Source organism: Pecten maximus, chromosome 18 (genome assembly GCF_902652985.1).
Source record: "Pecten maximus chromosome 18, xPecMax1.1, whole genome shotgun sequence".
NCBI classification, from domain to species: Eukaryota; Metazoa; Mollusca; class Bivalvia; order Pectinida; family Pectinidae; genus Pecten; species Pecten maximus.
The window spans coordinates 17,255,115-17,267,373 of record NC_047032.1 but is presented as its reverse complement, the minus strand read 5'-3'; the positions used below and the strand labels follow the sequence as shown (position 1 = coordinate 17,267,373).

The 12,259-nt window shown below is 35.4% G+C and overlaps 1 protein-coding gene across 1 annotated transcript in view; it reads left to right on the top strand.

Moving 5' to 3' along the window:
* Positions 1-5,710, top strand: part of LOC117316274 (cadherin-23-like) — a 45,916-nt gene extending 40,206 nt beyond the window's left edge. Inside the window, exons 22-24 of the mRNA XM_033870811.1 lie at positions 645-876; positions 5,169-5,206; positions 5,417-5,710. Coding sequence (XP_033726702.1) covers positions 645-876; positions 5,169-5,206; positions 5,417-5,556 — 410 coding nt within the window. The 3' untranslated portion in view covers positions 5,557-5,710. The remainder of the gene's footprint in view (positions 1-644; positions 877-5,168; positions 5,207-5,416) is intronic.
* The last annotated feature ends 6,549 nt before the right edge of the window (positions 5,711-12,259 follow it).

Sequence of the window (12,259 nt, the reverse complement as noted above, 5' to 3'; positions counted from 1 at the left end):
TCTTTCTGCTTCTCTCCCGAGGTCTAATATTGGTGATATGTTTTTGTTGAGGAAAGGGCTTCATTAAGTTGACATAACTTGTGCCCTATCCTCTTTCGTGAGTTGGTGAAAGCATAATTAAGTATGTTTAAGAAAGTATTAAAACAACCTTCTACCACAATACCCTGTGTTATTCAACTCTCAGACCATCAGTTAATCATTACAGCTGTTGATTAACAATCTGTTTATACCACACGTGGTATAAACTCTGTACGCATTTTGATTGGCTACTCGGTGAACTTTGACCCAAGCTGCAATTGTTATTGACGTCATCAATAATCTAATGACGTCACATCACTGGGTCCCGGACGTCACCGGTACACTTTATTTGCATACGCGAAATTATACTTGGCCACGTTTCCCTTTGATTCAAGCCGATATTATTGTGGTAGAAACAGGTCACACGACTCGAAATTGTTGGATATGGAATTTATTTCACACTCGTAAGTTATTTTTTAAAAGTTGCAAAAAACACTCGCTAAAGCTCGTGTCTTTTGTAACTTTTAAAAAATAACTTACTCGTGTGAAATAAATTCCATATCCAACAACCACTCGTTGTGTAACCTCTATTTTCAATATATAATCTAAGATTAATGTCGTTTCAGATACGTCACTGGTAACGATTATCATCCCTGGTATCACGTCAACAAATGACGTCACGACAGACTCAGATGACAGATATCTTACCTTTATCGAGGATACACGAAATGTTGCATGGCTGACGTCATTTTGTTTTACCACCTTTTGTTCAATATGTCTGATCGGCTATCTTGTCTACAAACATAATAGCATAAAGTTTTTCTTAAACGCTATTAAGGAAACTTTTCAGAAAGATAGGTGAGTATTGTGTGCCAATTGGTTCTTTAAATCACATTGTAAACATATTTCGTCATCACGAGATAAACTCAACAAAAATATCCCTGCATAAAAGTATGTTATCTATAGAAAAAAGTAGACTAAATAGAATATATAAGCAAACTTATATTTTATATATTTTTCTTACTATAGACCCGTGTACGTTCGCAGTTCCGATTTAAGCGTAGCGTTTCCGTAGCACTTCCGTACCACTTCCGTAGCATTACCGTAGCACTTCCGTACCATTTCCGTAGCACTTCCGTAGCACTACCGTATCATTTCCGTAGCACTTCCGTAGCATTACTGTCGCACTTCCGTAGCCCTTCCGTGCCGTTTGCGTCCACTCACCATAGTATTACAGTAGCACTTGCCTTTACCAATTTTCACTCGCAGACCTTCTCATAACCGTTCGGTAGAATATTTTGCGGAGTGTATGTTTTAGCGAAACGAAATTTAGTTAAAAATACTTACCAAACGTCAAAAAAGAAATGTAGCGACAGCAAATAATTTCATAAGGAGGTGAAAAAATTAATAGATACAGTTTAAGACAGTTACGTGTAATATCAACAGGTCAGGTTACATGTATAGGGTACAAATGGTCCGGAACAGTATCATACAGGTAAACAAGGGAAGTTAGACTTAATTGTCAGCAATGATACAAACAACACAGCATGTTGTAGACTTCCGGTTCCGGTCTGAGGCCTGCAGCCATGCCCTCCCGTGGGTAGGCAAAAATATATGGAAATTCACCCTTAAATTAATAAATTTGAAATGAAGATGTGTTAAACAGCTACTGAAGGAGATAAAGATAATATCTACAAATGCAGTACGTTTGACAGTAATTACTTATCTTCAGAAAATACCGAATTTCGAATCGTCTGGCAGACGATTCAAAATCCAATATGGCGGCCATGTAACATCGGGTACTATTCGCCAGCAAGGTTAGTAGGACTAATTTGTAGAATTTTCTGTGTGAATTGTATAATGCACGGTAATGCCAAGAGGTGCAAATAGAGGTGGAAACGTGGTTCACGTGACAGTAACATTTCAAAGTATTTTCTTCGTGAAGAAACGGACCCAAAATAAGCTATAGCGGGGGGATCTGACGTTACGAAAAACGAGCTGAAAGGACTTATATTGGCGACCACAAACAAATTGAGTGACCACATTGATGTATACTAACAACATTGGACTCCAAAATTCAATGGGTTGAAGAGAGATTCGCTGCACTCGGGGAGAAGTTCGCTGAATCGACAACAAAACAAGATGAAATGGTTGAGACAGTCAAAGTTGTTCATGCAAAGATTGCGGACCTAGACAAAACCGACCCAGTGTACACAAAAGAGTTGGAAAATAAAATACAACCTCTTGAATTCCAGATAAGATACCAAGAAGTGTGTTGTCGTAAATACAGTCTCTTGCTTTATGGACTCAAACACAAAGAAGAAAATGTAGAAAATAGTGTTTTAGTCAGACTTGAAGATGGAATATTCCTTCGCAAAATCTGCCCTTCTCGGAAGCGAACACAGGTTTCCACAGTTTAAAGATTACTCTCGCGAACCCATCGATCGTCCAGATGCTGTCATAGTAAAGTTCTTACAAATGAAAGACAGGAACAAAGTATTGATAGCGGCGCGGAATCTACAAAAGGGTAGTAAGAAATCTGTTCGGACAGATCTGCCGAGTGACCTGAAAAAGAAACGTGCGGAACTTTCATCAGTTGCTTATCATTTGAGGCAGTCTGAAAAACGTCAAACTAGAATACGTTAGTCCATGACAAAAGGAGTGTGGCTGGAGACGAGGAAAAGCAAGGATCAGAATTGGGAAGTGTATTCATAACTGATCAATACCATTTGTTGATGTTGTTTGTTACTTTTGATATTTGAAAAGGGTAGATTTCCCATATACACTATGTGCCAACCCATAACGGTGCCGGAATAATAGATTATAGATTATACATGAACTTAGGTTCTATATATAATGGTTGATAAGGTAGCTATAATGAGTGATATTAGTAAACGTAGAGATGTATTCAACTATCTAAGACAAAACAAAATCGTTATACTGTCTTCAGGACATCTATTTTATTGAGACTGATGAAAAAATAGTAAGAGCTCAATGGGGTTTTGAATGATTTTTTCAGTCATGGCAGTCGAGATTCGCGAGGTGTTTATATGTTAGTGAATAATAACTTTAACCACAAAATAATTTCTTCGTTTACTGATCATGATGGAAACTATTTGATTGTCAATTTAGAAATACAAAATAAATTGAAAATAACTCTTGTTAATATATATGGCCCCAATTGGGATAATCCTAACTTCTATAGATATCTTAAGGAAAGAATATCGGAAATAGAGGAAGATTTCATTATAATATGTGTGTGGAGACTATAATCGAGTTCAAGACTTCAACTTGGATTGTTTTAGCTATGTCTCAGGAAACAATATAAAAGCCAGTGAAGAACTCCAAAATATCATTAATCAATTTAATTTATTAGATCCATGGCGTGTCAAGAATCCTCAGTTAAAACGGTACACGTGGTTTAAGAAAAATCCTATGAAGAAATCCAGACTGGATGTTTTCCTTACATCGGCAGAGCCCTTAAATAACATAGAGAAAACTGATATTAACCCGGGATATGAAACGGACCACTCGGCTATAACTCTTGAACTGACTTTTTCATGTTTTAAGCGAGGTCGCGGTTGTTGGAAATTCAATAATTGTCTATTGAAGGATAGTGTTTATGTAAATAAAGTAAAAGAAACTATTTATATGACGAAATATGATTGTCCAGTTTACAACCTTGATAACATTTCCTCTATTGACCCTCAAACTTTTCAATCTCATATTGATGATTAATTTTTTTTAAATGTTAGGTCTATGACCATACCTTATTGTGCAACGAAAAAACGAAACAATAAGGAAAGATTCAACAAACTAGAAAAACACATTAAATTGATGGAGGAAATCCTTATAGGTGACAAAAACCCAAACAATCATTTGGAGGAAATATTAACAGGTATAAAATCAGTTTCTTACTTAAACCTTACGTTTTATCAGTACAAATACAGTGAATAAATACATATATATATAGATAGATAAATACATACAAACAAAATATTAAAATTCGGACACACAGAAACCACACATCCGTCTTTTGTTGCCGAAAATAATACATTTTACTAAATTTGAAAGATCCTTATATGACCATAATATTTCCGGTTTCTAAAAGTACACATTTTCACATACTGAGGTTTTCTATAGTAGTACGGTTTGATAAAACGTTCTTCCACTTCTCGATAAAACATTCACTCCATCAGACACCATTTCACTGTCGTTTCTACTTGTTCGCTTCGTCTAGGATCCGTTTTTTATAAGAACCAGACAATTTATTCAGAAACAGTCGAATATTTGTGAGCGTCCACCGTAGCACTTCCGTAGCATTGCCGTCGTAATACCGTAGCACTTCCGTAGCATTACCGTATCATTACCGTATCATTACCATAGCACTTCCGTAGCGTTTGCGTTTAAGACGGAACTGCGAACGTACATGGGTCTGTAATCATTCTTAATGAAATATTAAAGATGATAGTCAAACAGTCAAATACTAATGTTTTAGAGCGATACAATCAGCACATGATTGGCGAGTGCATATAATTTAATTGTATGATCAAACCTTTTCGCTAATAAAGTTTGTGATGTTGACGTTAGAACCAAATGATTCCATCACACTAAAACACTAATAGCATTGTTTCTGTCGCAAGCTTGACCTTTTAAGTACATAATACCGTTTTTGTTATAAACAGAAAAGGGCTAAATTACCTCACATCATGTTATTTTCTTTATAAATACAATGTATTAATAATGTTATTGTTGGGATGACTATTTGGTTTTGTTAAGCTAAAACATATTGATTAATAATGTGAAATAACAGGAAGCAAATTTTATGTAAATGTATTGCATTGAATTACGTAGCAAATTTAATATATTTCGTAAATAACATCAGACATGAGAAGATATGGAGCCACCTGCCACCTGTTACCTGCGGTTTTCCCCCACTACTCCAGTTTTCCTCCACACTAAGACCCTTCACGCGCTTCTTGTTTTAATATCAATCAGTTTTAGTACATAAGAGAATCTACACAAAGTGTCTATCAAAGTATCGATATTTGCACTTTGAATGAATACATGTATTACACCTAAATAAGTAAGCCACAAATTTGCGAAATACATTTGTCTTAATTATTACACATTATCTATATATTTTACAGCAGCAAAACACGGAAAGCAAACAAAACGCCAAATAATCGTGAGTGTTATACATATTCTTTTAGTATCTTCTCAACACAATATATTTTGTGAGCATTGAATCAACATTACTGTTAAATATTTGAATTTTAAATAATGGTATATAAAGTATCAATACCCTTTTAGGAGAAGTAAAGTTTAAATTTCTTGAAATCAATTCATATACTACATTGATTATTTTTGCGTAGTTTCAATAATTGTGTGTTTATAGATCGGAACATGATTAACAGACGGTCACCTAATTCCAACGGAAGCGAAATTTCTGAGCGGAGTAAAGCCAACGCCAGAATGGACAGGGAAAAGTTTCGAGATATTCGACATTATATCAACAACCAGACCACTCGTCTGTGATGCTTTGTGTAACTCCTTGTGCGAAGTGTTTAATGTATAGTTTTATTGTATTGTACAACTGGGTTTTTTGTTCTATTTTTTGTATGAACAATCAAATTGTCCGGTGATGTGACGTCATTCGATTATTGATAACGTTATAACAATTACAGTTTTTGTCAAAACTCTCAATTCTTGACCAGTCAGACGACCGGTAGTATTGTGGTAGAAATCAAGGTTATCATTTACTTTTGAGTATCGTATTTCCCTCGAGGTACCCCTCTGGACTATTGACTTTCATTTTATCCTTCAACCAGGACCATAAAGGCCATCAAATTTGTTATACTATCGTCAAACTATTACAGTGTATATGCATCATTGTGATGCATTTCTTTTTTTCTTGTTAAAATAAATACATACTGTTGTACTGTTTTATTACTGTACTGAAGTATATATATCCTGTTGTTATCATAATACTCTGTACTATTAAATAGATCTGCATACAATTATCATGGATACAGTGCGTTTCATTTATATTCAAAACCATATTTCACGGATAATATGTAGATTGAATTAATTTATTTAAATTAATTATCATGACAGCATGACCTCTTTTCCAACAGGGTTTATGAATGAACATGAACCGTTCTCATATTTTGTACATGTACAATAAGAAAAAAATACATTACGTAAATTTGAGGGAGAGACCTTCACAACGTCATAGACTTACGCTTTGGTGACGATAGACCGACTGTGCAAGATATTTGTATGATTGGCATGGCATATGGATAAATGTGCATCGCTTTAAAATCAAGCAATTACAATCATTATCAAATGAAATTGTTTTATGACAGCCTGCTACAAAAAAATAATAAATCACCTACAACGAAGGTACGCACATAAGAGTTCGTTTGGCATACCATATTGGTTAACTACTGATAACCTTGATTATATAAATATTTGCATCGACGGACATTTAAAACTGACGGATTATAGAAAGTGCATATAACATTTTAACATAAAAACATTTAAAGCAACCTAAAGATATATCATACTGACTTTGCATTTATGCTTCTTTTTTATAATCAGTTATCAAATCATTCCGATAGCGACACACAACTATCGCCTGACAGGAAGTTGGGGCGAAGTGACTCTTTTAATGTTAAAAAAAATTATGAACATTTTTACCAATTTAAATGAAATAACTCTCAAAAAGCTACACCTCAAATATTAATTGGTACAATTTTGGGGACATTCATTTGACAAGGCATAAGCATGTAAGATTCTAATATCGCATACAAGTTGCATATATATGTTCTGAAAACCTCTGAGTGAGAAGGGCGACATATAGGGGACATAATTCTAGGATACAAAAACCACCAAAAATGTGAGGTACGTATCACACTTTCACAGTTTCATACAAAGGAAGATAAATTTGATCCAGTGCTCATGTTATATTGGTGCGTAAATAATCGTATGAAGCAGAATATTAAAACAAAAATTTCCGTTTTTTCTGTAAATAAAGTATTGCTTGGGTATTTCTTGAGACAATTCCCCTTAAAATAGCTAAGTTCATATCGAGATGGAGTTAATAAAATTTATAATCAAAAGTTTTTTTTTTTTTAAATGTTAATATATCGCAGGCTATGCAGATACAACTGATGATTCCATTTCCCACTGTCAGTGCGATAAGTTTAAAGCTCCTGGCTTCAGATGTTGATCCCATCGTAAGGATGATACCAACCTACTCTGGGAAGCTCTTAGCTCTGAAATAGGTAAACTTCTAGAAAATTATATGGCACATAGTACCAGGTCTACTTACAACAAGATATATCAGCTATTTAAAAGCAAGTACAATGTGTGCATGTATTAGTGCATTAATCTAAAATCATAAAGCAAGGAGGAGGGGTATCTGATTAAAAAAAAGCTTAATTGTGTCTAAACTCCTCGAGGGAGCGCAAAACGATGGAGAGGGATGTAGACGTTTCGATTTCAGAGACCCTATTACACTTTCCTTGCTACATGTAGGTAGTCTAATAACAGCCCATCCCTGTTGTGAACTTCTCGTTATGAGTCTAATTTATTCACAGCAGCATGTGGTATAGCCATTTTTGGTTTTCCCAAGTCCGATCCATGCCCAGTTGTCTGAGCAAACATGCAGCCATATCTGAACATCAGCTATTTGTTCATTTGAACGGGCAACCTCTCACTGGATGGCAGTTCACAAGAGTATTAAGTGTTCACTTTGTTGTGATATTAAAGGTCATAATCGCTTGCATAACATTGTGACAGTCACTGAAGCTGCTAAGATGGACATGGATGACGACACTACATGGGGTAGATGGAAGTACTTCAGAAGCACATGAAAAAACACCCCGCCACAAAACACTCTCATCATACGCCTTGGAGCGGACAACCTCACCAACGAGAAATCAGTTAACCTTAGCAATAGTAATTAATGCGCCTTTATTTGTCAAAGGATTTAATGATAAAAACAACCATCTGAGATGCTTTCCCAGTGTTAAAAGTTGATAACGCAGAAAAAGGGATGACAGAAGAATATTTTTGATTTAAGGGAGAGAAAGTCATCCGGCACTCTTCAGTTGCAGTTAAAGAAAAAAATCTTGTTAGAAATGACAGCGTACATCTGACAAATACTGACAATGACTTTTTTTATACGAAATTAATTTGTAGCAACGGATACAGATTAAAGCAATGCGGTTGAGGAATGTTCTACTATGTCTATTGTGCGTCAGTGTATATACTCCTCATGTGGTATCCTCGGGGTTTAGAGGTATGTATTCCATATAACTAAAATGCATGTAAGGTCCTAAAAGTAGTAAATTAAAATCCAGTTCTGACCCTACTACAATAAATTCTGAAAAGAAACGGCCCAAACCGTAAATGGGAAAGTAGATGTAAATGACAATGGGTATTGCCAATAAACTCGAGGACGATCTACCCGCAATTAGAATGGAGGTGCTGAACGACATTAAATTACTAAAAAGATCCTTAAGAAATCGAGGCTTCTGATGATGATGAAACAAATATTGAACTAAAACGTTTAAAGACGAAGTCGAAAGAAAAATAATAGGCATGAAAGACATCTTACATCTCAGGCATTTCGAATGAGGCTCATGAAGACAGGCGTGACCACTCACGTCAACTGGACAAAGTAATAAAAAAAAAATAGAATTATCAGAGAACGAAAAAGTCGAAAGGCGACAACATGAACACAAACACAAACACAAAACGCAATGTGAACATATTAATACAGGAAGGTATCCAGTTGGATAGCGCAAACATTAAAAGTATACAACGTAAACAAACCACCAAAAACGGTCCAGGTATTGTCATAGACTCCGTATCATCATATGGCAAGCACAGAGTAATGACGTGAATTCAATAAAGCTGACGTTGATATCGAACCAAGTATTAACTTAAAACCGAACGAAAATTCACGACTGTGATGAACGAAATGTCTGCGTTGGAAGAATAACCACGTACTACTATAACACCAAAGGAGGACACGTGTACTGACGCGACAAAGGTCACATGTAAGCACAATGAACGTGGAAACGATGGTACGTATCGCCGGAGGACATAGTCACAACACCTGTCGCATAATCAATCAGATCGTGAGAACAGGCGACGCCCGTCAAGATTCAATAGCAACATGTACACGCAACAGAAAGGTATGCCCGCGTAAAGGCTACAAATATAGAGACAATCATGGAAATTCTAAACACCACGAAATACAGGGATACCATCACTTGTGGTCTCTCAAAGTTGTTTTCTGGAATGTAGGCGGGTGGTGGTCTACAAAGAAAAGTGACAATAACTATTTCGTTAAGCGGTACTGAAATCATGAAACTGAAATAATCAGAACTTCCAAAACTGTTTTCCAAAATTACAACGGCATACTATTGGTCGGATATAAATGTATCGGCAAGAACAGAAAGTTTTCATAGAAATGCACGGAGGGTTTCAGAGGTGTAGGACTTTTATATAGAAAGGAATTAGATCATAATTACAACATATCCGTAATCAATTATTCAGATGGGGGGATCCTTTGGATAAAAATCTGTAATATATATAACTCTGAAAAAGTGCGTGAGCGTACGCTATATATCCCCCAGAAAACTCGAAACACGCGTCATACGGATCCGGAATTATATCGAACACTTTGCTTAATCAGATACATCCTATATGCCACGCCACTAATTATAAAATACTGACCTACACTGAGTTCGTTGGTTTTGTAAGTATAACTGATCAATTTCCCCGCATAAGCCCAGATGAAAGTGGTAGAAAACATGCAGAAGTGGATGGAAGTTAAATAAAACAGCAATACATCGAACGTCTCAGTGAGCCGTGAGCCGCACAGAGCAAAGGACACATCCTCTGGGGTTTTCTTACTTTGATTTGGACGACTATTTTACCAGACTGATGTCTTCATGTACTGGTGTGGTATCCGTAAATACATGAAAGAACCAGCTGGACGAATCACGAATCTTTTTTTTTTTTTTTTTTTTTGTGACATAATTATGCCGAGCATTGATTACATAGACACTATCTGCGGTAAAACTACCTGGGTGTTCGGATCGAGGAACTAAAGTCTCTATTTGCTGTTTTTGTTAATGTATACGGGTGACTTAGAGAAGCCATTTCACTTAAAAGGATGTTTTATTCATATTACTGTCTTACTTTTCCATATATATGCTTATTACTTTGTTGGTATTGACAATTAATAATCCTTTCCCTGTTTATACATTAATGATTTGTTGGGCCGCGATAGGTCAGTGGGTTAGATCGAAGACCACGTTACCTCGAGTAAAGAGCCGAGCTGTGTGGTTCGACGCTCACTACCCATTCGTTTGGTGTTGCACCGGAAGATGGTAAACGGGCTGGTCTGAGCAATCGTGGTTAAGTCTTAAGTCACTTTACCCTTATTGCTCTGGATGGTATGCAACGGCCTTCTCATATGTTATTCAGTGAGGTAGGCGCCAACTACAACAAAAATCCCTGCCTAAAAACGACACTAGCAGAAACATAGCACGCAAACAAACAAACCGACAAACAGTTATCAATTATTTGAATATAATCAATATCTATTGATTTCGTATGACTCTTAGAATAGACACTATATCATCACTAGTTTTCGTGAACTCAACGGTCACCACGAAAACAAAAATAAAGAGCTCCGAATTATGAAACAACTGAACTGTTAATGTATAACATACAAAAAAAATGACATAATGGCAAACCAAAATGTCATCTACACATTGAGCAATTTTAAGATATCTTATATGTTTATAAGATACATCTTTCTTCATAAAATACAAAATACAATGTATAATATTTTGATTTGGGTATACATGTATTATATCTTTTATAAGATGTCTTTATAAAGATATGTAATTGATTATATATGATACATGAAGAAGATATTAATTTATATCGATATTTCATTTGGCACAGTGACCACTAGTAAGTTATCTATATATTATTTATAATTAGTAATCGTGTTTTCCTTTTAAACTGTTACAAGTGTATGATTGAGAAAACTAATATTCAACCACAGACATTATATTTGTATTTATTGACTTATATCTAACAATTATATCTACATGTAGCATAAGTCAGGTTATGATATACAACAAGTTCTTCCAGCTTAAGTTTATCTCATTTATTAGCAGGAATAAGTTTAAAAGCTGTATTAAACCTACATGACATATGTATCATTATGTATTCATAAATACGTTTGTTCTGCTTAATACTGAGTCGGCATTCTGTGACGAAACACCCCACCTACTGTACACACGTACAATAAATATCTCGATACACTAACTAATCTCTGGGAATACCTGTTGCTATATTTAATGTCGGTAAAACACACCCATACATTCTGTAATAGCTTTGCTATGACATTGTTACACAGTGGGATTGTTATTTTAGAAGCCATGTGCAGAGATTTGTTCGTAGTTACGGTTATCACGATATTTTAAAAGACGTTTCCGAGCGACCGGAGAAGTACCTTACCTGTAGAGATATCTTAGACATGTTAGTAGATATATTTATAGAAAAACAGACAACTTGCTTAAATCAGTTAAAATTATTAAACTTTGCTACCAGTATTTTATTCCACGCCATGAAAATCTTTTATTCGTGTGAATGTTTATAATTAAATTACATTTTTTATAAAACATTAATGTGCATGGTCACCGAATATAATATACATGTAAACAAGGGTATAATATCCCGACAATGGCAAGTACGGTGTATAGTCTTCAGTAAATGTACGTAATACGACAGCAAACCTCACCGGCTTCTAATGCATGCGCACATGCCTATTCTGAAAATAGCATTTAAAGATTGATACGCCCGTTCACCACGGCCGAATATTACCTATCCTGACTGGGGGATTATGTAATCCTAAAGGTCGTTTACTGTATGGACAAACAATAGATCATGTTTCCCCGGGTATATCAGTGTATTGATGGACCGCATTGGATTATTTCGGGCAAACGGTTGTTAGATTGTAATAATTGTCACTATAAATGCAATCTGCTTTTGATTGTTATATTAACATATGTTAAACTTTGTCTTTCTTTAATGAGTACGTCTTTTATTTTCAACCATCTCCCTGCAGTTTATTTTTAAAAATAACATCTTTCGATCAATTTCATTTCTGTGATTGATTATGAGCAAACAGGACGGCCTCCCC